General features: G+C 45.9%; 1 protein-coding gene across 1 annotated transcript; it reads left to right on the forward strand.

Annotated features, from left to right (window-relative positions):
• Window positions 1-27,419, forward strand: LOC141106836 (uncharacterized). The gene is made up of 13 exons (XM_073597766.1): window positions 1-428; window positions 545-642; window positions 712-927; window positions 1,017-1,229; window positions 1,309-1,515; window positions 1,662-1,803; window positions 5,951-7,526; window positions 8,653-8,683; window positions 19,039-19,134; window positions 19,224-19,436; window positions 19,517-19,723; window positions 19,878-20,001; window positions 25,140-27,419. The coding sequence occupies exons 1-13, from the start codon at window positions 344-346 to the stop codon at window positions 27,131-27,133; spliced, it is 5,202 nt and encodes a 1,733-aa protein (XP_073453867.1). The 5' UTR covers window positions 1-343; the 3' UTR covers window positions 27,134-27,419.
• The last annotated feature ends 391 nt before the right edge of the window (window positions 27,420-27,810 follow it).

The raw sequence follows: 27,810 nt of genomic DNA on the forward strand, positions 1-27,810 counted from the left end.
TAATAAAACACAGACCTGACCGGAGAGGTGAGGAGGATTCTGGGAGTCTAACATGATATTCCTATTGATTCCTCAATACAGAGATTTCCTCTTGTGAAGTCAGGTGATCATATGACCATCACAGTGCCTCCATGTGACTCCCTAAAACCTGAGAGACACAACATGGAGAAGATTCTAGAAGTCACCAAGAAGATGATGGAGCTGCTGACAGGAGAGGTGAGGAGGATTCTGGGAATTCTGGGACATTATCCAGTAACAGACAAGGGATGTGTCTGGATGGTGACTGTATCATTGTGTGTGTCAGGTTCCTATAAGGTGTCAGGATGTCACTGTCTATTTCTCCATGGAGGAGTGGGAGTATTTAGAAGGACACAAGGATCTCTACAAGGACGTCATGATGGACAATCAGCCGCCCCTCACATCACCGGGTAAGAGGAGACTTTATTGTAAAGGAGAGAGCAGTACGGAGGGTCCACCTAGATCCCCCATCATCTGATAAACACATAGAAACAATGTCTTCAGTCAGTGTGTGTGTTTCCTACAGATGGATCCAGTAATGGGAACCCACCAGAGAGATGTCCCCGTCCTCTGTATTCCCGGGATTCCACACAGGGAGGTCACACCATCCCTCACCATCATCAGGTAGGTGAGGGACAATTATTGGTAGTTCTGATTATTACACAGTGTTTGTTACAATGAATGTTTTATTAGATCTTTGAGAGTGGAAATCTCGGGGATGATAATATTGATATTAAAGAAGAGTATAAAGAGGAGGATGAGGAGTATGGAGTGATGGAGGAGTTTTCAGAAGGACACAAGGATAAGATGGAGCCACCTAATACCAGGAACCCACCAGAGAGATGTCCCCGTCCTCTGTATTCCCAGGATTCTACACAGGAAGGTCACATCACCCCTCACCATCATCAGGTAGATGAGGAACAATCACTGATAGTATCATTAGGATCTGTACATTATCTGCATTGTTACCATTGATGTCATTTTTATTATATATTCAGAGTGGAAACCTGAGAGATCCTGAAGTTGAGGTTAAAGAAGAGATAAAAGAGGAGGATGATGAGGATGGGGTGATGGAGGAAGAACACAAAGATCTGTACCAGGACACCATGGTGGAGTCATCCAGCTACAGCAACCCACCAGAGAGATGTCCCCGTCCTCTGTATTCCCGGGATTCCACACAAGAAGGTCACACCATCCCTCAACACTATCAGGTAGATGAGGAACAATTATTGGTAGTTATGATTTATACACAGCATGTTTGTTACAATGAATGTTTTATTATATACTTAGAGTGGAAACCTCAGGGATTATAATATTATTGTTAAAGAAGAGTTTAAAGAGGAGAATGAGGAGTATGGAGTGATGGAGGAGTTTTCAGAAGAACACAAGGATATGATGGAGCCACCTAATACCAGGAACCCACCAGAGAGATGTCCCCGTCCTCTGTATTCCCGGGATTCCACACAGGAAGGTCACACCATCCCTCACTGTTTTAAGGTTGGTGGGACAGAACAACTAGACTGGTGAAGATAATGTTTGGATTTCCCTGTGTGATCAAAAAAGTATTCTGTATTTCTTATGTTATGTCACAAGTTAAAGCTTATATTTTACAGATGATATTTTCTCCCATTTTCTTGGTTTAGGGTGAAGATCTGATAGATATAAAAGTTGAGGTTAAATCAGAAGAAGAGGAGACGTATGTGAGGGATGATCAGCAGTCTATGGAGGAGGATGGAATAACGGGGACATTTATAGAGGAGGACACTCCTACAGAGATCAGCACAGGTGGGTCATTAACACTAAATACATTCCTCCACCCATACTGATCACTGATTGGTCCAGAGTAGGGTGGGGACTGGGTAATATCAGCCTGTAATCCCCTGGTCACTTTCCTGAGCTGTGTTCCCCGTCCTGTATTCCTGTATTTCTCTCGGATAATCTTCCTTCTCTGTGCTGCAGACACAATTTATGTATCTAGACTGGATTTATGGAGATTCTGGGGTTCAGCTGGCAGCAAAATGTTGTATTTCACCATAGGCATTACTAGACCAAGGCATCTGAGGTATGTACCTTGAGTCTTCTGCCCCATGCCGAGTCTAGCAAGATCTCTGACAGTACAGTTCTCCCAGGATTACTTGCTCTGTTGTCTGCTGGCTGTGCCGGGTGGAGGGATATGTCTGTATAGTCTCAGACCCAAGTCACTGAGTGCAGTCTCAGGAGATGGGAGGCAGCGGTGTGGGACCTCTGCAACTTGTCTCAGTTGATTAAATATTTAAGCCACCAATATTATGAGTCCTGACCCCTGCACTATATACTCTATGTTGTACATTACATACTCCTGACTTCTGCTCTCTTCCCTCTACCCACTGCCAGGGCCGTCTTTAATTTTGATTGGGCCCTGGGCAAACATTTTCTTGGGGCCCCACCCCTCCATTCTGAGACATACAAAAAATAGCAGGTAGACTCAAAATCAGTTTACTGCAGCAGATCACGCAGCAATTGCAATTGTTTGCCAGAGGTTACAGCCTATCCTTACTGCTCACTGGCTGGTTTCTAGAGGTTACAACACATAATTTCTGCTTGCCGATTGGTTGCTAGAGGTTGATGTACATTATTAGCCCTCACTTGCTTGCTAGGGGTTACAGTACATCATTATCACTTACTGATTGGTTGCTAGAGATTAAAGCAGATCACTACTGTTCGCTGATTGGTTGCTAGAGGTTAATGCACATCATTACCTCTCACTGAGCAGTGGAGCAATCCCAAATAATTGAGCAAGTAAAGGGGCACATTAATACACATATTACAGGAGAGTGTCAGAGAGTGCAGACATACTGCAGGAGACAATCAGAGACTGTGGACATACTGCAGGAGACAATCAGAGACTGCGGACATACTGCAGGAGATTACCAGAGACTGCGGACTTACTGCAGGAGATTACCAGATACTGCGGACATACTGCAGGAGACAATCAGAGACTGCGGACATACTGCAGGAGATTACCAGAGACTGCGGACTTACTGCAGGAGATTACCAGATACTGCGGACATACTGCAGGAGACAATCAGAGACTGTGGACATACTGCAGGAGATTACCAGAGACTGCGGACTTACTGCAGGAGATTACCAGAGACTGCGGACATACTGCAGGAGATTACCAGATACTGCGGACATACTGCAGGAGACAATCAGAGACTGTGGACATACTGCAGGAGACAATCAGAGACTGCGGACATACTGCAGGAGACAATCAGAGACTGCGGACATACTGAAGGAGACAATCAGAGACTGCGCACATACTGAAGGAGACAATCAGAGAATGCGGACATACTGAAGGAGACAATCAGAGACTGCGGACTTACTGCAGGAGATTACCAGAGACTGCAAACATACTGCAGGAGATTACCAGAGACTGCGGACATACTGCAGGAGATTACCAGAGACTGCGGACATACTGCAGGAGATTACCAGAGACTGCGGACATACTGCAGGAGACAATCAGAGACTGTGGACATACTGCAGGAGACAATCAGAGACTGTGGACATACTGCAGGAGACAATCAGAGACTGTGGACATACTGCAGGAGACAATCAGAGACTGCGGACATACTGCAGGAGACAATCAGAGACTGTGGACATACTGCAGGAGACAATCAGAGACTGCGGACATACTGCAGGAGACAATCAGAGACTGTGGACATACTGCAGGAGACAATCAGAGACTGTGGACATACTGCAGGAGACAATCAGAGACTGTGGACATACTGCAGGAGATTACCAGAGACTGCGGACATACTGCAGGAGACAATCAGAGACTGCGAACATACTGCAGGAGATTACCAGAGACTGCGAACATACTGCAGGAGATTACCAGAGACTGCGGACATACTGCAGGAGATTACCAGAGACTGCGGACATACTGCAGGAGATTACCAGAGACTGCGGACATACTGCAGGAGATTACCAGAGACTGCGGACATACTGCAGGAGACAATTAAAGACTGCAGACATACTGCAGGAGACAATCAGAAACTGTGGACATACTGCAGGAGACAATCAGAGACTGCGGACATACTGCAGGAGATTACCAGAGACTGCGGACATACTGCAGGAGATTACCAGAGACTGCGGACATAATACAGGAGACAATCAGAGACTGCGGACATACTGCAGGAGATTACCAGAGACTGCGGACATACTGCAGGAGATTACCAGAGACTGCGGACATACTGCAGGAGATTACCAGAGACTGCGGACATACTGCAGGAGACAATCAGAGACTGTGGACATACTGCAGGAGATTACCAGAGACTGCGGACATACTGCAGGAGATTACCAGAGACTGCGGACATACTGCAGGAGATTACCAGAGACTGCGGACATACTGCAGGAGATTACCAGAGACTGCGGACATACTGCAGGAGACAATCAGAGACTGCGGACATACTGCAGGAGACAATCAGAGACTGCGGACATACTGCAGGAGACAATCAGAGACTGCGGACATACTGCAGGAGACAATCAGAGATCGCGGACATACTGCAGGAGACAATCAGAGACTGCGGACATACTGCAGGAGACAATCAGAGACTGCGGACATACTGCAGGAGACAATCAGAGACTGCAGACATTATACAGGAGATGGTCAAAGAACTTTCAGCAATGCACAGCTTTACAGTTGAATAACACAGCTCAGGGTTTCAGCAGTCAGGCATTTTATGGGTGTAAAGACATACCTGGCCAGCCAAACTCACTACATACATTCAGGTGTGTGGGCGGGGCTTCCACTCTCTGCTCTCACTACAACAGTTCCACTGATGCTTTGTGTTGGGGGCTGCATCACCTATGAATTGGGGCCCCGATGACAGCTTTGCAGAGCGCACAGAGGATACAGGAGGATGTATTCCCGCGCTAGTCAGCTGAGAGGGGCGGGGCTGGGAGCTCCACTGACGCCGCCCACGTGCAGCCTGTGTACTCGCATCTGTAGTGAGAGCCAGTGATCGGAGTGGGAGTGTCATTGGAGCTCCCGGCCCCGCCCCCGGACCTCTGTATTCACCAGCCAGTATAGAGGAGGCGGGGCCGGGAACTCCAATGACACTCCCACTCCGATCACTGGCTCTCACTACAAGCCGTCACGTAGGCGGGGTCAGAGCGTCAGTGGAGCTCCCGGCCCCACCCCCTCTCAGCTGGTTAGCACGGAATACATCCTCCCGTGTCCTCTGCGCACTCTGCAAAGCTGTCATCGGGGCCCCAATTCACGGCTAGCGCGGGCCCCCCAACAAAGATTGGGCCCAGGGCAAGTGCCCCGTTTGCCCTGCGCTAAAGACGGCCCTGCCCACTGCTATATATACACATAATATGTATTCTCTTTTGTTACATCCATTTCTTACCAGCTGGACATTTGATTGGAGCACAGACTTTTCCATGTTGATAATAATGTGATAACATCCAACTTTGGACACTTAAATAGAAAGTGATAATGAGGGAGGAGTCAGTAACCCAATGATGGTGGTCTTCAGGATCAGTCCAGTCTTCATCTTGGTTGTTCTCCCCCCATCCTCACTCTCTGACCTCTGGTGGGGCTCAGCCCCGCTGTTATTCATGACTAAATCATGGACTAAATAAGGAAGTGCAGGACTTCTTGTGTTGGGAAGATGGCAATGAGTGAAAGAGGGGGAGGGGACACTCGTCCTATAATCCCCTCATCACTGTCACTCCTATAAAAGACAGTTCTCGTTGTTTCCTCACTCTCTGACTAAGGTCCATGAATAAAGAAATGAACTGGTAGGAGATCAGAGGACCCATTTACTAGTTACCTTGAGGGGGGAATTGTAAGATCCTCAGAGACAAAGCTGCCTGATGTGGGCGGAGTCCTGGTTTAGGGGAACCAATCAGCTCATGTCTAGTAATAATCTTTGTATTTCTATTTTAGTAGATGGACGGGAGATGAGGAAAACCTCAGAGGATTGTCTCACTTTGTCTCCAGACTGTAAAGTAGAAGATGAGGACATCACACAGTATAGTCCAGGAGAAAACCCGACTACCTCAAACGTCCATCCGGCACCACACAGTGTAGATGGACCATCGTATTCCTCTTATCCTGAGGAACCTCAGACTGTGCGGGACGGTGCCGGACCATCGTATTCCTCTTATCCTGAGGAACCTCAGACTGTGAGGGACGGTGCCGGACCATCGTATTCCTCTTATCCTGAGGAACCTCAGACTGTGAGGGACGGTGCTATCCTTCCAACAAATGATGATGTGTTTCCTTGTCCTGAGTGCGGAAAGTGTTTCAAGTGGAAAAGCAATCTTAATGTACATAGAAGAACTCACACCGGTGAGAAGCCGTATTCCTGCTCTGAGTGTGGGAAATGTTTTATACAGAAGTCCCATCTTTTATTGCATCAGAGATCTCACACGGGAGAGAAGCCTTTTTCCTGTCCTAAGTGTGGGAAATGTTTTGCATGGAAACCACTTCTTATCAGACATTGGAGATCTCATAAGCGAAATAGTCCAGGAGAAAACCCGACTACCTCAAATGTCCATCCGGCACCACACAGTGTAGATGGACCATCGTATTCCTCTTATCCTGAGGAACCTCAGACTGTGCGGGACGGTGCCGGACCATCGTATTCCTCTTATCCTGAGGAACCTCAGACTGTGCGGGACGGTGCTGGACCATCGTATTCCTCTTATCCTGAGGAACCCCAGACTGTGAGGGACGGTGTCGTTCTTCCAACAGATAAGCCGTTTTCCTGTGGTGAGTGCGGGAAGTGTTTCAAGTTAAAAGGCAATCTTAAGAAGCATAAAAGATTTCACACAGGTGAGAAGCCGTATTCCTGTCCTGAGTGCGGGAAATGTTTTTATCAGAAGGGCCATCTTTCAGCACATCAGACATTGCACACGGGGGAGAAGCCCTATTCCTGTGCTGAGTGTGGAAAATGTTTTTCACGGAAGTTCAGTCTTTCCACACATCAGAGAACTCACACGGGGGAGAAGCCATATTCCTGTCCTGAGTGTGGAAAATGTTTTGCAATGAAATCAGTTCTTGTCACACATCAGAGATCTCACACGGGGGAGAAGCCGTATTCCTGTCCTAAATGTGGAAAAGGCTTTTCACAGAAGCCACATCTTGCCGGACATCAAAGGACTCACGAGGCTTTCTGTTCTGAGTGTGGGAAATGTTTTCTAAATGAATCAGCTCTTGTCACACATCTGAAGTCTCACACGACGGAGAAGCGATTTTCCTGTCCTGAGTGCGAGAAATGTTTTTCACAGAAGTCCAATCTTCGCACACATCAGAAATTGCACACAGGGGAGAAGCCGTATTCCTGTTCTGAGTGTGGGAAATGTTTTGAAAGAAATTCATTTCTTGCTACACATCTGAAGTCTCACAAGGCGGAGAAGCCATTTTCCTGTCCTGAGTGCGGGAAATGTTTTACACTGAAGTCCAATCTTTCCAGACATCAGAGGTCTCACACGAGGGAGAAGTCACTTTCCTGTCCTTAGTGAGGGAAATGTTCCTCATTGAAGTCCTGTCTTCCTGTACATCAGGGATCCCACACAACCCTCGAGGTGTATTAGTGAGTGCGGGAAATGTCTTGTATATGAATATTGCTGGACATGTGGGGAAGAAGCACACCCTGATATACACCTCAGATATACTCCATGGCTGATCTCCATCATGTAAGAAACAGTTGATAAGGAGATCAGAGATCACCAAAGACATGGATGAAGTGTTGTACCGTGTTGGCCATTGATAGCAGGAGAAAAATAAAAATAGAGTCATTACCTCTCATTGGCCGAGTACATTTTGTGGTGGAAGATTTCCAACATTTAGAGATCTATTTTTTTTTTAATTATTGGATACATGTAATAGACATTAGTCCAACCATGATAAATATTGTATTTTATTTATACCAGTGATGGTGCCACGTGTCATCAGCATTAGCTCCATCTACTGGCGGAAAGCAGTATTCTTCCCACTTCCAGACCGTCCCTGCGTACATGTACTGCAGCAGGGCGGCCCTTTAGCGCGAAATCACTGTATGTCATCTCTATTGGCTGGGTCCGGGGCGTGCATCCCACCCACTCCCCCTGTGATTGGACACAGCGGGAGCCAATTAGCTGGTGATCATCTGTTCCCGAGAGAGGCAGACAGGCATGTACTGGTCATCAGGACAACCAGGAGTTTCCCGGTGGGCTGATGGCTCAGTGGGCCAGTTTCAATGTCAGCGGACCGCCACCCCCCTCCGCTTCTCTGGTCCACCCCACCCCCACCCCGCGCACACAGTGCTCGCCTCCTCTCCCTGGCTAGTTGTGTGGTTCGTGCTGAATATAGACAAGATCCTCAGGAGTCGGCACTGAGAAGCTCATTGTACGATCCAGAAGGAGAGCAGCCAATCACAGCTGTAACATAACCTCCCTCGGCTCTTGTTCTCCTGGTCTTTCCTTCCCCCCGCTCTCCATCTAGATTCCCCGTGGCAGCAGACAGGATGGAGAGTGGGGGGGAAGGAAAGACCAGGAGAACGAGTGCCGAGGAAGGTTATGTTACAGCTGTGATTGGCTGCTCTCCTTCTGGATCGTACGATTAGCTTCTCAGTGCCGACTCCTGATGATCATGTCTATATTCAGCATGAACCGCACAACTAGCCAGGGAGAGGAGGTGAGCATGGGGGGGGGGGGGGCCAGAGGAGCATAGGGGGAATAGAAGAGCACAGGGACCAGAGGAGCATGTGGGGGACCAGAGGAGCACAGAGGTGGGAATCCGGGAAGCATGGGGGAACCAGAGGAGCACAAGGGTGCAGAGGAGCATGGGGAGCAACAGAGGAGCAGTGGGGAGGACCAGAGGAGTAGGAAGGGGACCAGAGAAGCAGGGGGGACCAGAGAAGCAGGGGGAGGACCAGACAAGCAGGGGGGAGGACCAGAGGAGCAGTGGGGAGGACCAGAGGAGCAGGAAGGGGACCAGAGGAACAAGGAGGGACCAGAGCAGAACGGGTGGACCAGAGGAGCAGGGAGGGACCAGAGGGAGCATGGGGGAGGGGACAGTCAGCTGACTTAACAGCTATGGCCTGGGAGTTTCCCACTTTCCTGCCTAATCTTGTCCCATTGGGGGGAGGCCTAACTGATTCTTTGCCCCGGGTGAAAAAACGTCTAGCTTTGCCACTAGTACTGCCTATAAGAGAAATAAAGTAGAACGGCTAATGGTCAGTGAATGGGGAGGTGCTTGGGTGGCCATCGGGGTTGGCCGGCCGGTATGGGAGAGACCTGTCAAAGTGGGCCGGTCTGGATGAAGTCCAGTGCCAAATTTTTGTCCCAGTCCAGCTCTGGAGGCAGATCTGTGAGAGGGGAAGATGGAGATCCTGTGTTTTTTGCTAAGCAGGAACACAGATCTCTGCCTTCCCACAGTGAAAGCACCTCCCCCACGGTTAGCAAGCACTCCCTAGAAGCATATTTAACCCTTTGATTGCCCCTGATGTTATCCCCTTCCCAGCCAGTGTCATTAGTACAGTGACAGCGCATATTTTTTAGCACTGATCACTGTATTGGTGTCACTGGTCTTCAAAAAAGTGTTAAAGGTGTCAGTTAATGTCCGATTTGTCCACCGCAATGCAGTCCCGCTATAAGTCGCTGATCGCCGCCATTATTAGTATTAAAAAAAAAAAAGATTTCCAGTATATTTCCCATAGTTTGTAGACGTGACAGCTTTAGCGCAAACCAATCAATATACGCTTATTGTGGGGTTTTTTTGGGGTTTTTTTAATAAAAACATATAGCAGAATACATATTGGCCTAAATTGATGAAGAAATGTAATTTTTTTTTACGTTTTATTGGATGTTTTATAGCAGAAAGTAAAAAATATTGTTTTTTTTTTTTTTTAAATGTCGCATTTTTTTGTTTATAGCACAAAATAAAAAATAAAAAAATGCAGAGGTGATCAAATACCACCAAAAGAAAGCTCTATTTGTGGGGGAAAAAAAAGGGCATCAATATTATTTGGGTACAACGTCACATGACCGCGCAATTTTCAGTTAAAATAATGCAGTGCCGTATTGCAAAAAATGGCCCAGGTCATTGGGGGGGGGGGGTAAATCTTCCGGAGCTGAAGCCGTTAAATCACTAGAAATCATTCAACTAGCTGAGCATTAGCCTATTCGTTTTTTTTTACACAGAAATGGAATGAAAAGGGGCCATCTCCGGGTGAATTTCTATGCGCATTTTTTGTGAATAGACCCCTAAATCTCAGGAGATGTTTATTTAAAGATGGGAAGTATGAGGCCGCTCGATGAAAAGATATATAGTTATAGACGGTGTTGTGCAAAACTCACTTATATATAATGCATAATATAAATATCAAATAACATCAATGTAAATATACACTATATTACCAAAAGTATTGGGACGCCTGCCTTTACACGCACATGAAATTTAATGGCATCCCAGTCTTAGTCCGTAGGGTTCAATATTGAGTTGGCTCCGCCCTTTGCAGCTATAACAGCTTCAACTCTTCTGGGAAGGCCGTCCACAAGGTTTAGGAGGGTGTCAATGGGACAGTTAGGTAGGTGCTAGAGGTTTCGATTTTTCTATAGAGTAGGGAAATTTAGGCAGACCTAGCTGGTGGCTATGTATATATACAAAGTGCACAATCCTAACCAAAAAGCTACCAAATCAGTGAAAAAATAGGAGAAAATCCCTATAATAAAGTCCACATCAGATAATCAAAGAAAATAAATATATAGTGAATGTCCATGTATATTCCCAGTACAAAGCATGGATATCCGTAAGGTTCAGCGGTGTGTTTTCTTATATCAGAATAGAAGAAGTTAAAGCCTCTTACCAGAGAGGATGGATCCCAAATTATAAGGATCAAACATATCCCACTCTGTCAGCTCCAATACGAAAAAAGACCTCCTCCCGCTGTAGCGATCACTCCACCAGAGATTAAGGAATACTATCCAAACAATTCCAACTCCACCGAGGAGTCTGCTTAATGCTCTCCAGCATGTGTGAGATTAAAGGAGAAACTTCACGAACCAAACAAAGAAAATCCATATAGACCCAGCCATGGAATTCAAAGATAGTTACTCCACATGACGCGTTTCCCTATAAGAAGCATGGACTGGGAACATTGTCTCCGTTCCCAGTTGATGCCTCTTACAAGGGAAACGCGTCGGGTGGAGTAACTATCTTTGACGTCACCACGCCCCAGCCTGCAGGGTGAATTCCATGGCTTTGTCTGTATGGATTTTCTTTGTTTGGTTCATGAAGTGCAATAATACTTGAGAATAGAACCTTCATTTTCTACTGCACCATGAAGTTTCTCCTTTAATCTCACACATGCTTGAGAGCATTAAGCAGACCCCTCAGTGGAGTTGGAACTGTTTGGATAGTATTCCTTAATCTCTGGTGGAGTGATCGCTACAGCAGGAGGAGGTCTTTTCGTATTGGAGCCGACAGAGTGGGATATGTTTGATCCTTATAATTTGGGATCCATCCCTCCGGTAAGAGGCTTTAATTTCTCCTATTCAGATGTAAGAAAACACACCGCTGAACATTACGGATATCCATGCTTTGCACTGGAAATATACATGGACATTCACTATATATTTATTTATTTTCTTTGATTATTTGATATGGACTTTATTATAGGGATTTTTTTCACTGATTTGATAACTTACTGGTTAGGATTGCTCACTTTTGTATTTATACATATATGTTGAATTGAGCATTTAGATTTTAGAGTTGCAGAACCTACATATAACAATTTTTCACTTAGTAATAATAATTTATATCAATTAATTTTCACCAATTTTTGGGTAAGCGCAAGAGATTAAAATGTATATATCTAGCTGGTGGCTATGCCTGCTTGTTTTCATTCTGGGCTGGGAGTGGCTCAGGGCAGGGCTGGGTGACTCACAGGTAGCATCACTGTCACCTCCCTCTTTATAAAAGGTGCTAGAAAGAGAGGAAAAGAGGTGGAGCTGCCTGGGGTGTTCTGAGGAGCCTTAATCAATCCCCAACTTGGATTGGCAGGGGGCAGGCCTCCTCGAATACCAGGGGCCCAGCTGTGGAGGAGTTGTTGGGTGAAAGAGATGGAGTGAGAGAGTGCTGAGGCTGTTGGGGCCTACAGGGAGCTCCCTAGTCTGGGTGGGGGGGGTGACCTTGTGCCTGGGCTCGAGTGCACCCTGGAGGAGAGAAGAGATCCTGGAACAAAGGCACAGCGGAGAGGACAGCGGGAGAGATCACTGCTGAGAGAATCCAAGGAGGACAACTGGTTACACCCAGAAGGGCTGGTGAGTGAGGCACAGTCTGGAGGACTGGGGAGGCACACCTGAGAGAGCTGGGAGTTTTCAGTTTGAGATGGGTGCAGAACCAGAAGAGTGGACTGTGGTAAAAGGGGCAGTGGAAAGAGGCAGCTGCAGTCAGGAGGGCTGGCAGGGCCTGAAGATGGGTTACTGGGCTCAGTAGCCGTGTGTAGGACAGCTAGCACCAGAGACTTTCTATTTTGCTACACTCTAGGGGCCCACAGTTCCTGCCCTCAAAGGTCAATTGCTAAAAGGCCTAGCTGAGCTATTGTCAGGTCTAACCACTTTGTGCTAGCCTGAAGATTAGAGGGGAAGTGATGTGCTGGAGGAGAAATACCTGAAGATTAGAGGGGAAGTGATGTGCTGGAGGAGAAATACCTGAAGATTAGAGAGAAAGTGATGTGGTGGAGGAGAACCACCTGAAGATTGGAGGGGAAGCGATGTGGTGGAGGAGAACCACCTGAAGATTGGAGGGGAAGCGATGTGGTGGAGGAGAAATACCTGAAGATTGGAGAGGAAGCGATGTGCTGGAGGAGAACCACCTGAAGATTGGAGGGGAAGCGATGTGGTGGAGGAGAAATACCTGAAGATTGGAGAGGAAGCGATGTGGTGGAGGAGACCTACCTGAAGATTGGAGAGGAAGCGATGTGGTGGAGGAGACCTACCTGAAGATTGGAGGGGAAGCGATGTGCTGGAGGAGAAATACCTGACGAATGGAGAGGAAGCAATATGCTGGAGGTGAGATGGAGTGTATATAGTTGTCCCAAGCAAGTTTTGTCAATTCTGATGGGCATCCCATATTTCCCTAACTCCTTGCAAGTTCAATCCCTTCAAAAAACAAAAAAAAAACAAAGTTCTCTGACTGTTCTGTGTCTCTGAGTGACTGAGAAGTGAATGCTGGGCTGGGCAAGGTGACGGGTGAACCACAACATCTAGCAGCTCCTACGGGGATACCGCTACACTCATTTTTGAGGTCAGGCACTGATGTTGGACGAGAAGGCCTGCACACACCATAATCTCCCTCCGCCAAATGATTTGGACCAGTGCATAAAGCAAGATCCACAAATACATGGATAAGTGAGTTTGGGGTGGAGGAACTTGGCTGGCCTGCACAGAGTCCTGAGTTCCACCCAATAGAACACCTTTGGGATGAATTAGAGTGGAGACTGCAAGCCAGGCCTTCTCGTCCAACATCAGTGCATGACCTCACAAATGCGCTTCTGGAAGAATGATCAAACATTGCCATAGACACCCTCCTAAACCTTGTGGACAGCCTTCCTAGAAGAGTTGAAGCTGTTATAACAGAAAAGGGCGGAGCCAACTCAACATTGAACCCTACGGACTAAGACTGGGAGTGCATTAAAGTCCACGTGCGTGTAAAGGCAGGCGTCCCAATACTTTTAGTAATACAGTGTATATGAGAACGGAGCATCAGGAGCAGGGTTAAACCACAACATACATAATGATAACCATGCACATGCTGCACAGATACCCCTAGAAATTTAAGAGAAGGACCCCCTTATGTCAGTGGGAGAAGGACTTTCTTACATCATCAGCAGTGGGAAGACTGCCCTCCTTAGAGATCATTGATGTCAGTTGTTACTGAGAGACAGAAATTGTTCATTGCTCAAGGAACCCCTAGAAACCTTTGGGGGAACCCTGGCTGAGAAAGGCTGGACTAGGCAGTAATATATTTCTCTCCCCCTTGGTGGGAGTGGAGATGACCCCATCTATAAGGATATACAGTACATACACACACAACACAAGGCCGTGTTCACACTACGAGATGTTTCTTGGGGCTGCAGTTCCTCTGATCTCCACAAGATGGTGATCTCACTCATACCATAGAGACAGGAATTCTCTATGGAAGACAGGAAGTGATGTCAGGGGCAGACAGGAAGTTCCGGGTGAGAAGTGAGTCAGGACAAGACGTTGCTTGAAGTGGCAGCAGAGGAGGTAATAAGATCTTATTTTCTATTTACACCCAGTAACCCCCCCGTCATGTTCCGTCCTCTTCCTCCATAGTCACTGTGACGTCTTTTATCTCCAGCAGATGATGATACACACATATATAGTGTGGAAACCTAGATTAACCCCTTCAGGGGCAGAACATTCCCCCACTTCCGAGGCCAGAACATTCTCTTCATATTGGAGATGTGTCACCTTCTCTCCTTAGCAGTCTCTTGTAATGAAGGATGAGATTCGGTTTGTACTAAAATCGGCATTTCCACACCCTTTATTTTGAAGATACGAACCCCTCTACTACCTCCTCCATGTACCCCGGGCTCCTCTGCCCCTCCTGTAGGCCCGGGACCGGCATGGCGGATGGAGTGGGGGGGTGATCAGTTCTCAGATCTCCTCTCCGGTGAATGAACCCGGAAGAGACGAGCATTTCATCACTTCCAGGGTCAGAGCCGTCATTCCCCGGTCACTGTGGTCAGGGAAGAAGCTGATTAATCCCGATCTGCACTTCATCAGCTTCACCGGGGGCCATAGGTGATGTTAGGGGGTCTAATAGACCTCTGATGTCTCCTTAAAGAGGACCTGTCATTTCTACTATACTATCACATGGGGGGGGGGGCGCACATTGTCACACCCCGGAGTGAGAGGAATAATTCTGGGGGCCGTTATTCCTGGTTTTCTCTAAGCTGATGACCTGTAGGAGCTTCTACAGCGTTGTCTTTGCACCGTGTTGGGTAGTGAAGGTAGTTATTGTTTCATGGGGGACATCAAATGTTAAAAGTTTACATATTTCTGGGGGGGGGGGGGGGGGGGGGCTACGTTTTTTATGAGCGAAAATTCAGATTTTACCAGGTGTGTGTGTTAAATTATTTTTTTTTTTTTTCCAAGCCCATCTCCGGGAAAAGGAAAAATGACCGACACATATGTGGCGCACTACCCCCGTAGGAGCTGCTAGTAGTTCATTCCTTTCTGTTAGTGTAGCTCCGTTCTCCTCCCCCGCACGAATGACACGGCAAACAATCCAGAACAGTTGAACATAAACTTTATTCTTCTTCCGCCACTTATTGCGGCACTGTGGAGTCACCCTGAATAACTCTTACAGATTTGGCATTAGGTGAAGTAAGTCCTGAGAGTACATAGTCCAGATTATATAGAGCCCCTCTGAGTAACTCTTAACCTGCACTTGCTTCCAGTCATACTAGCTTTCCTTCCTCCTGTTTATTGCTACTTCCCAACCGTACAGCACTTCCAAGTATACCCAAAGAACGTTACTCTGAATAAAGTTCTTTTGGCCGACTGATTGGATTTCTCCAAGGGTATTCATTCTTTAAGGCCCAACTCCTTCCACAGACTTCTGTATTGACCTGCACTCCAACACTCTTTTTAAGGTGTTGATTCTCTAAGACCTGCACCTCCTCCTCCATGATCTGCACTTTAACACTCACTTGTCCTCCTGATCAACAGTCCGTGTTTGCCAGGGAGGGTCGATCACCCAGTCTTCCTCCTGTTAGTAGTAGCAACTTCCTCCTGATGTCTCCTCCATCTCTCCTTCCCGCGTGGCACGTTCCCCTCCCCAGATGGGAGAGCCCCCGAGCTGCATTAGCCCCTACATGCTGTCTTCTTCTTCTTCTCAGTCTCAGACTCCCCCCCCAGGAGCATGTGACCTTAGCTGTTATAACAGTCCCGCCCCAGCCCAAGCAAAACAATGATTGGTTCAGAGGGGTCTCCAAAACTACCTGCCACTCTTCTCCTTCATTCCACCCACTTTCCAGAAGATTTCAGGGAAAGTGATGGGAATCTTACAGGGCAGAGTGTAGGCGGCCACACCCTCCTCTATTCTATCAAACCTCCCAACCACATTAACCAACCAGCTTACACCGACAGGGTAAAACACTGGCAACTTTGCCTGACACTAATCCTAACTGACTAATTTAGCACACACCTAAGTAGGTGGGCGCTACACATATATGAGCATTTAACCCTTACATAACGGGGGGGCAACCCCACTTGCCTCCTGGGCGCTTTCCCCTCCTTCCTGCCCAGGTCAATTCTCAGCTTTCAGCGCTGACGCACTTTGTGTCAGTAAAATTCCATTCTCTCACTGATCAGTCAACTCCGGTCATGTTGATTAGAAGACAGATTATCGATACATAGGGATTAACTCTGTACACAGCAAGGAGTTCCGTGCAGAGTCACACAGAAACACTGTACACACGTTGTTTTATAGCAGTATTTGGCAAACTGCCATTGGCTAAGGCACACTGGTGACTCATGGTGCATTGTCAGCTTTATTGACAAATCCAGTGTGCCTTTCACAAGATTTCCTATTATGGTAACTTTTGCTGGTTCTTTAACTACTTCCATACCGGGCATTTTCACCCCCTTCCTGCCCAAGCCAATTTTCAGCTTTCAGCGCTGTCGCACTTTGAGTAACAGTTGCGCGGTCATACTACACTGTACCCAAATGAAATTTTTATCATTTTTTCCCCACTAATAGAGCTTTCTTTTCGTGGTATTTGATCACCCCTGCGTTTTTTATTTCTTGTGCTATAAACAAAACAAGAGTGACGAGTTTGAAAAAAACACAATATTTTTTACTTTTTGCTATAATAAGTATCCAATTTTTTTTTTTTTTTAAAACAAATTTTTTCCTCAGTTTAGGCCGATACGTATTCTTCATATTTTTGGTAAAAAATATCGCAATAAGCGTATATTTATTGGTTTGCACAAAAGTTATAGCGTCTACAAAATAAGGGGATAGATTTATAGCATTTTTATTATTTTTTTTTTTACTAGTAATGGCGGCGATCTGCGATTTTTATTGTGACTGCGATATTGCGGCGGACACATCAGACAATTTTGACACATTTTTGGGACCATTCACAGTTATACAGCGATCCGTGCTATAAAAAGGCATTGATTACTGTATAAATGTGACTGGCAATGAAGGGGTTAACCAGGAGGGGGCGCTGTAGGGGTTAATGTGTTGCTAGGGAGTGATTCTAACTGTGGGGGGGATTCACAGGGGGAGGAGACCGATCGGTGTTCCTCTGTACAAGGAACACACCATCGGTCTCCTCCCATCTGACAGGACGTGGATCTGTGGGTTTACACCCTCGGTTACCGGGCAATCGCGGCCGCCGGGCACGCGCACCGGGACCCGAGCGATGCGGCGGGCGCGCGCGCGCCCCCTGGGCTGCCTGGAAGGCTGCGCCGTCACATGACGGCGGCCCAGAACAACAGCTGCACCATCCCGCCATCATATGACGGCGGGCGGGCAGCAAGTGGTTAAGTATGTTTTTAGGCATTGGTCGGAACTAAGCCAGTTGCATAAACAATAAGTCAGCGCCATTTTAGGTAGAAAAAGAGCATATAAGGAACAAAGCAAATGTCGATATCACCTGTAATTCTTTGCCTATTTCTTATCACTTTGAATGACAATTGCGCGGTTGTGTAACACGGTACCCATGTGACATTTTTATCACATAAATAGAGCTTTTTTTTTGGTAGTATTTAATCACCACTGAGGGTTTTATTTTTTAGGTAAATAAATGAAAAAAGACTGAAAATGGAAAAAAAATTAAAAAAGAAACATTTTCATAGTTTGTTAGAAAATTTTGCATTTTTCTCCTTCACTGATGTGCACTGATGAGGCTGCACTAGTGGGCACTGATGAGGCTGCACTGATAGGTGGCACCGATGGGCACTGATAAGTGACACTGATGAGGAGGCACTGATGGGCAGCAACTGCTCTCCCCTATTATCTCCCCATGCAGCACATCTGCCTCTCATATGAGGTCTCCCTGCCTTTGTAATATATTGATGGAGGTCAATTTTTTTTTTATAGATAAACCCGATCTACCTGTTCCAATTCCTACTGGGGGGGCAGCCGGCAATATTAACCCCTTATATCCCCATCCTAACATTGTACAACCAATACAGTCCAAATAATTCTCCACTATCCGTCTACAGAGAAACCCGCATAGATCACATGATCACATCACTGAGGATGGAGGAGGACCGGAGTCACATGACTGAGAAGATACTAAACCTCACCCTGGAGATCATCTACCTGCTGACCGGAGAGGTGAGGGGGATTTTGGGAGGTCACATGACATCACTCTTATCTCTATTAATAAAACACACACCTGACCGGAGAGGTGAGGAGGATTCTGGGAGGTCACATGACATCACTCTTATCTCTATTAGTAAAACACAGACCTGACCGGAGAGGTGAGGAGGATTCTGGGATTCTAACATGACATTCCTATTGGTTCTCCAATACAGAGATTTCCTCTTGTGAAGTCAGGTGATCATATGACCATCACAGTGCCTCCATGTGACTCCCTAAAACCTGAGAGACACAACATGGAGAAGATTCTAGAAGTCACCAAGAAGATGATGGAGCTGCTGACAGGAGAGGTGAGGAGGATTCTGGGAATTCTGGGACATTATCCAGTAACAGACAAGGGATGTGTCTGGATGGTGACTGTATCATTGTGTGTGTCAGGTTCCTATAAGGTGTCAGGATGTCACTGTCTATTTCTCCATGGAGGAGTGGGAGTATTTAGAAGGACACAAGGATCTCTACAAGGACCTCATGATGGACAATCAGCCGCCCCTCACATCACCGGGTAAGAGGAGACTTTATTGTAAAGGAGAGAGCAGTACGGAGGCTCCACCTAGATCCCCCATCATCTGATAAACACATAGAAACAATGTATTCAGTCAGTGTGTGTGTTTCCTACAGATGGATCCAGTAATGGGAACCCACCAGAGAGATGTCCCCGTCCTCTGTATTCCCGGGATTCCACACAGGAAGGTCACACCATCCCTCACCATCATCAGGTAGATGAGGAACAATCACTGATAGTATCATTAGGATCTGTACATTATCTGCATTGTTACCATTGATGTCATTTTTATTATATATTCAGAGTGGAAACCTGAGAGATTCTAAAGTTGAAATTAAAGAAGAGATAAAAGAAGAGGATGATGAGGATGGGGTGATGGAGGAAGAACACAAAGATCTGTACCAGGACACCATGGTGGAGTCATCCAGCTACAGCAACCCACCAGAGAGATGTCCCCGTCCTCTGTATTCCCGGGATTCCACACATGAAGGTCACACCATCCCTCACCATCATCAGGTAGATGAGGAACAATTATTGGTAGTTATGATTTACACACAAGCATGTTTGTTACAATGAATGTTTTATTATATATTCAGAGTGGAAACCTCGGGGATTATAATATTATTGTTAAAGAAGAGTATAAAGAGGAGGATGAGGAGTATGGAGTGATGGAGGAGTTTTCAGAAGGACACAAGGCTATGATGGAGCCACTTAATATCAGGAACCCACCAGAGAGATGTCTCCGTCCTCTGTATTCCCGGGATTCCACACAAGAAGATCACACCATCCCTCACTGTTTTAAGGTTGGTGGGACGGAACGACTAGACTGGTGAAGATAGTGTTTGGATTTCCCAATTTCCCTGTGGGATCAAAAAAGTATTCTGTATTTCTTATGTTATGTCACAAGTTAAAGCTTATATTTTACAGATGATATTTTCTCTCATTTTCTTGGTTTAGGGTGAAGATCTGATAGATATAAAAGTTGAGGTTAAATCAGAAGAAGAAGAGAGGTATGTGAGGGATGATCAGCAGTCTATGGAGGAGGATGGAATAACGGGGACATTTATAGAGATCAGCACAGGTGGGTCATTAACACTAAATACATTCCTCCACCCATACAGCTCACTGATTGGTCCAGAGTAGGGCAGGGACCAACAATACAGACCTGATCAAGGATGTAGAATTACGGGGCAATTTAGGTAACAGCGATCACAGGTCAATTAGTTTCAGCATAAATCACACAAATAGGAAACATAAGGGGAATACAAAGACACTGAATTTCAAAAGCGCCAACTTCCCTAAACTACGATCCTTGCTAGAAGGCATAAATTGGGATAAAATCTTAGGAACAAAGAACACGGAGGAGAGATGGGTTTGCTTTAAGAGCATATTAAATAAGGGCATTAGCCAATGCATCCCATTGGGTAATAAATTTAAAAGAGCGAACAAAAGTCCTGGATGGTTTCACTCCAATGTAAAAATGCATATAAAAGCAAAGGAGAAGGCCTTCAAAAAATACAAGGTTGAGGGATCATCATCAGCATTCAGACTTTATAAAGAATGCAACAAGAAATGTAAGGGTGCAATTAGGACGGCTAAGATAGAACATGAAAGACACATAGCGGAGGAGAGCAAAAAAAATCCCAAGAAATTCTTTAAGTATGTAAACAGTAAAAAAGGGAGGACAGACCATATTGGCCCCATAAAGAATGAGGAAGGACATCTGGTTACAAAGGATGGGGAGATGGCAAAGGTATTGAATTTATTCTTCTCCTCAGTCTTCACAAGTGAATCGGGGGGCTTCAGTAACCAAAACTGCAGTGTTTATCCTCATGACACAACACAGGAAGCACCTCCATGGTTAACAGAGGACGGAATTAAAATTAGATTTGAGAAACTTACCATTTATAAATCACCGGGACCAGATGGCTTGCACCCGAGGGTACTTAGGGAACTCAGACAAGTGATTGCCAGACCATTGTTCCTAATTTTTCCTGACAGTCTACTGACTGGAATGGTATCAGCTGATTGGAGAAAAGCCAATGTAGCACCAATATTTAACCAAGATATATCCCTGGGAACTACAGACCAGTTAGCCTAACATCAATAGTATGTAAACTCTTGGAGGGGATGATAAGGGACTATATACAAGATTTTACTAATAAGAATGATATCATTAGCAGTAATCAGCATGGATTCATGAAGAATCGTTCTTGCCAAACCAATCTATTAACCTTCTATGAGGAGGTGAGTTGCCATCTAGATAAAGGAAGGCCCGTAGACGTGGTGTATCTGGATTTTGCTAAAGCATTTGACACAGTTCCCCATAAATGTTTACAGTACAAAATAAGGTGCGTTGGCATGGACCATAGGGTGAGTACATGGATTGAAAACTGGCTACAAGGGCATGTTCAGAGGGTGGTGATAAATGGGGAGTACTCAGAATGGTCAGGGGTGGGTAGTGGGGTCCCCCAGGGTTCTGTGCTGGGACCAATCCTATTTAATTTGTTCATAAACGACCTGGAGGATGGGATAAACAGTTCAATCTCTGTATTTGCAGATGATACTAAGCTAAGCAGGGCAATAACTTCTCCGCAGGATGTGGAAATCTTGCAAAAAGACCTGAACAAATTAATGGGGTGGGCAACTACATGGCAAATGAGGTTCAATGTAGAAAAATGTAAAATAATGCATTTGGGTGGCAAAAATCTGAATGCAATCTATAGACTGGGGGGAGAACCTCTGGGGGAATCTAGGATGGAAAAGGACCTGGGGGTCCTAGTAGATGATAGGCTCAGCAATGGCATGCAATGCCAAGCTGCTGCTAACAAAGCAAACAGAATATTGGCATTAAAAAGGGGATCAACTCCAGAGATAAAACGATAATTCTCCCGCTCTACAAGACTCTGGTCCGGCCGCACCTGGAGTATGCTGTCCAGTTCTGGGCACCAGTCCTCAGGAGGGATGTACTGGAAATGGAGCGAGTACAAAGAAGGGCAACAAAGCTAATAAAGGGTCTGGAGGATATTAGTTATGAGGAAAGGTTGTGAGCTCTGAACTTATTCTCTCTGGAGAAGAGACACTTGAGAGGGGATATGATTTCAATATATAAATACGGTACTGGTGACCCCACAATAGAGAGAAAACTTTTTCGCAGAAGAGAGTTTAACAAGACTCGTGGCCACTCATTAAAATTAGAAGAAAAGAGGTTTAACCTTAAACTACGTAGAGGGTTCTTTACTGTAAGAGCGGCAAGGATGTGGAATTCCCTTCCACAGGCGGCGGTCTCAGCGGGGAGCATTGATAGCTTCAAGAAACTATTAGATAATCACCTGAATGACCACAACATACAGGGATATACAATGTAATACTGACATATAATCACACACATGGGTTGGACTTGATGGACTTGTGTCTTTTTTCAACCTCACCTACTATGTAACTATATGTATGTTATATCAGCCTGTAATCCCCGGGTCACTTTCCTGAGCTGTGTTCCCCGTCCTGTATTCCTGTATTTCTCTCGGATAATCTTCCTTCTCGTTGCTGCAGACACAATTTATGTATCTAGACTGGATTTATGGAGATTCTGGGGTTCAGCTGGCAGTAAAATGTATTTCACCATAGGCATTACTAGACCTAGGTACCTGGGGTATGTACCTTGGGTCTTCTGCCCCATGCCAAGTCTAGCAAGATCTAACAGGACAATTCTCCCAGGGTTACTTGCTCTGTTATTTGCTGGCTGTGCCGGGTGGAGAGATACAGTATCTCACAAAAGTGAGTACACCCCTCACATTTTTGTAAATCTTTTCTTCTATCTTTTCATGTGACAACACTGAAGAAATGACACTTGTCTACAATGTAAAGTAGTGAGTGTACAGCTTGTATAACAGTGTAAATTTGCTGTCCCCTCAAAATAACTCAACACACAGCCATTAATGTCTAAACCGCTGGCAACAAAAGTAAGTACACCCCTAAGTGAAAATGTCCAAATTGGGCCCAATTAGCCATTTTCCCTCCCCGGTGTCATGTGACTCGTTAGTGTTACAAGGTCTCAGGTGTGAATGGGGAGCATGTGTGTTAAATTTGGTGTTATCGCTCTCACTCTCTCATACTGGTCACTGGAAGTTCAACATGGCACCTCATGGCAAAGAACTCTCTGAGGATCTGATAAAAAGAATTGTTTCTCTACATAAAGATGACCTAGGCTATAAGAAGATTGCCAAGACCCTGAAACGGAGCTGCAGCACGGTGGTCAAGACCATACAGCGGTATAACAGCACAGGATCCTCTCAGAACAGGCCTCGCCATGGTCCACCAAGGAGGTTGAGGTCACGTGCTTAGCGTCATATCCAGAGGTTGTCTTTGGGAAATAGACGTATGAGTGCTGCCAGCATTGCTGCAGAGGTTGTAGGGGTGGGGGGTCAGCCTGTCAGTACTCAGACCATATGCCGCACACTGCATCAAATTGGTCTGCATGGCTGTTGTCCCAGAAGGAAGCCTCTTCTAAAGATGATGCACAAGAAAGTCCACAAACAGTTTGCTGAAGACAAGCAGACTAAGGACATGGATTACTGGAACCATGTCCTGTGGTCTGATGAGACCAAGATAAACTTATTTGGTTCAGATGGTGACAAGCGTGTGTGGGGGCAACCAGGTGAGGAGGACAAAGACAAGTGTGTCTAGTCAAGCATGGTGGTGGGAGTGTCATGGCTGGGGCTTCATGAGTGCTGCCGGCACTGGGGAGCTACAGATCATTGAGGGAACCATGAATGCCAACATGTACTGTGACATACTGAAGCAGAGCATGATCCCCTCCCTTCAGAGACTGGACCGCAGGGCAGTATTCCAACATGATAACCACCCCAAACACACCTCCAAGACCACCACTGCCTTGCTAAAGAAGCTGAGGGTAAAGGTGATGGACTGGCCAAGCATGTCTCCAGACCTAAACCCTATTGATCATCTGTGGGACATCCTCAAATGGAAGGTGGAGGAGCGCAAGGTCCCTAACATCCACCAGCTCTGTGATGTCATCATGGAGGAGGGGAAGAGGACTCCAGTGACAACCTGTGAAGCTCTGGTGACCTCCATGCCCAAGAGGGTTAAGGCAGTGCTGGAAAATAATGGTGGCCACACAAAATATTGACACTTTGGGCCCAATTTGGACATTTTCACTTAGGGGTGTACTGACTTTTGTTGCCAGCGGTTTAGACATTAATGGCTGTGTGTTGAGTTATTTTGAGAGGACAGCAAATTTACACTGTTATACAAGCTGTACACTCACTACTTTACATTGTAGACAAGTGTCATTTCTTCAGTGTTGTCACATGAAAAGATAGAAGAAAAGATTTACAAAAATGTGACTGAGGGGTGTACTTACTTTTGTGAGATACTGTATGTCTGTAAAGTCTCAGACCCAAGTCACTGAGTGCAGTCTCAGGAGATGGGAGGTGGTGGTGTGGGACCTCTGCAACTTGTCTCAGTTAAGTAAATATTTAAGGAATTACTGATTCCTAAACACCAATATTATGAGTCCTGACCCCTGCACTATATACTCTATGTTGTACATTACATACTCCTGACTTCTGCTCTCTCCCCTCTACCCACTGCTATATATACACATAATATGTATTCTCTTTTGTTACACCCATTTCCTACCAGCTGGACATTTTATATCTGATGATTTGATTGGAGCACAGACTTTTACATGTTGATAATAATGTGATAACATCCTCCAACTTTGGAACCTTAAACAGAAAGTGATAATGAGGGAGGAGTCAATAACCCAATGATGGTGGTCTTTAGGATCAGTCCAGTCTTCATCTTGGTTGTTCTCCCCCCATCCTCACTCTCTGACCTCTGGTGGGGCTCAGCCCTGCTGTTATTCATGACTAAATCATGGACTAAATAAGGAAGTGCAGGACTTCTTGTGTTGGGAAGATGGCAATGAGTGATAGAGGGGGTGGGGACACTTGTCCTATAATCCCCTCATCACTGTCACTCCTATAAAAGACAGTTCTCGTTGTTTCCTCACTCTCTGACTAAGGTCCATGAATAAAGAAATGAACTGGTAGGAGGTCAGAGGACCCATTTACTAGTTACCTTGAGGGGGGAATTGTAATCCTCAGAGACAAAGCTGCCTGATGTGGGCGGAGTCCTGGTTTAGGGGAACCAATCTGCTCATGTCTAGTAATAATCTTTGTATTTCTATTTTAGTAGATGGACGGGAGATGAAGAAAACCTCAGAGGATTGTCTCACTTTGTCTCCAGACTGTAAAGTAGAAGATGAGGACATCACACAGTATAGTCCAGGAGAAAACCCGACTACCTTAAATGTCCATCCGGCACCACACAGTGTAGATGGACCATCGTATTCCTCTTATCCTGAGGAACCTCAGACTGTGCGGGACGGTGCCGGACCATCGTATTCCTCTTATCCTGAGGAACCTCAGACTGTGAGGGACGGTGCCGGACCATCGTATTCCTCTTATCCTGAGGAACCTCAGACTGTGAGGGCCAGTCCCATCCTTCCAACAGATGATGATGTGTTTCCTTGTCCTGAGTGCGGAAAGTGTTTCAAGTGGAAAAGCAATCTTAATGTACATAGAAGAACTCACACCGGTGAGAAGCCGTATTCCTGCCCTGAGTGTGGGAAACGTTTTACACAGAAGTCCCATCTTTTAATACATCAGAGGTCTCACACGGGAGAGAAGCCTTTTTCCTGTCCTAAGTGCGGGAAATGTTTTGCATGGAAATCACTTCTCATCAGACATTGGAGATCTCATAAGCAAAATAGTCCAGGAGAAAACCCGGCTACCTCAGATGTCCATCCGGCACCACACAGTGTAGATGGACCATCGTATTCCTCTTATCCTGAGGAACCTCAGACTGTGAGGGACGGTGCCGGACCATCATCTTCCTCTTATCCTGAGGAACCTCAGACTGTGAGGGACGGTGCCGGACCATCATCTTCCTCTTATCCTGAGGAACCTCAGACTGTGCGGGACGGTGCCGGACCATCGTATTCCTCTTATCCTGAGGAACCTCAGACTGTGAGGGATGGTGCCGGACCATCGTATTCCTCTTATCCTGAGGAACCTCAGACTGTGCGGGACGGTGCCAGACCATCGTCTTCCTCTTATCCTGAGGAACCTCAGACTGTGAGGGTCGGTGCTGGACCATCGTATTCCTCTTATCCTGAGGAACCTCAGACTGTGAGGGCCAGTGCCATCCATCCAACAGATGATGTGTTTCCTTGTCCTGAGTGTGGAAAGTGTTTCAATTGGAAAGGCAATCTTAATGTACATAGAAGAACTCACACCGGTGAGAAGCCGTTTTCCTGCCCTGAGTGCGGGAAACGTTTTACACAGAAGTGCAATCTTTTAATACATCAGAGATCTCACACGGGAGAGAAGCCTTTTTCCTGTCCTAAGTGCGGGAAATGTTTTGCATGGAAATCACTTCTTATCAGACATTGGAGATCTCATAAGCAAAATAGTCCAGGAGAAAATCCGGCTACCTCAGATGTCCATCCGGCACCACACAGTGTAGATGGACCATCGTATTTCTCTTATCAGGCTGTGAGGGACGGTGTCATCCTTCCACCAGATAAGCCATTTTCCTGTGCTGAGTGCGGGAAGTGTTTCAAGTTGAAAGGCAATCTTAAGAAGCATAAAAGATTTCACACAGGTGAGAAGCCGTATTCCTGTCCTGAGTGCGGGAAATGTTTTTATCAGAAGGGCCATCTTTCAGCACATCAGAGATCTCACACGGGGGAGAAGCCATATTCATGTCCCGAGTGTGGAAAATGTTTTGCAATGAAATCAGTTCTTGTCACACATCAGAGATCTCACACGGGGGAGAAGCCGTATTCCTGTCCTGAGTGTGGAAAATGTTACGCACAGAAATCAGCTCTTGTCACGCATCAGAGATCTCACACAGGGGAGAAGCCATATTCCTGTCCTAAATGCGGGAAAGGCTTTTCACAGAAGCCACATCTTGCCAGACATCAAAGGACTCACGAGGCTTTCTGTTCTGAGTGTGGGAAATGTTTTGAAAATTATTCATTTCTTGCTACACATCTGAAGTCTCACAATGCAGCGAAGCTATTTTCCTGTCCTGAGTGCGAGAAATGTTTTACACTGAAGTCCAATCTTTCCAGACATCAGAGATCTCACACGAAGGAGAAGCCACTTTCCTGTCCTGAGTGAGGGAAATGTTCCTCACTAAAGTCCTGTCTCCCTGTACATCAGGGGTCCCACACAACCCACAAGGTGTATTAGTGAGTGCGGGAAATGTCTTGTATATGAATGTTGCTGGACATGTGGGGAAGAAGCACACCCTGATATACACCTCAGATATACTCCATGGCTGATCTTCATCATGTAAGAAACAGTTGATAAGGAGATCAGAGATCACCAAAGACATGGATGAAGTGTTGTACCGTGTTGGTCATTGATAGCAGGAGAAAAATAAAAATGGAGTCATTACCTCTCATTGGTTGAGTATATTTTGTGGTGTAAACTCTTGCAAGAGGTCTGTTTTCTCAAGTCGTCTTCAAGGACGAAACACGTTAACCCCACCACTTAAGACTGCCCTCTACACCTTTTAAAATAAAAATGAAGTCATTACCTCTCATTGGCTGAGTACATTTTGTGGTGGAAGATTTCACAAACACTTACAGGTCTGTTTTTTAAAAAATGTGTTCATCGAATGTGACGAGCATACGCCCAACTGTGGCAAATCGTGATCTCCTATAATTGTCATTTCCTTGTAGTGACCTGTAACATAAATAGAAGAGTCGGGTAGTTTTGCCCGTAGCTGAGATGTGATCTGTAGAAGTATATAATTGTAGATATAGTGTAATTCTGTGTTATTAAAGATACAT

The sequence above is a fragment of the Aquarana catesbeiana genome, linkage group LG08, assembly GCF_042186555.1.
Source record: "Aquarana catesbeiana isolate 2022-GZ linkage group LG08, ASM4218655v1, whole genome shotgun sequence".
Taxonomy (NCBI): Eukaryota; Metazoa; Chordata; class Amphibia; order Anura; family Ranidae; genus Aquarana; species Aquarana catesbeiana.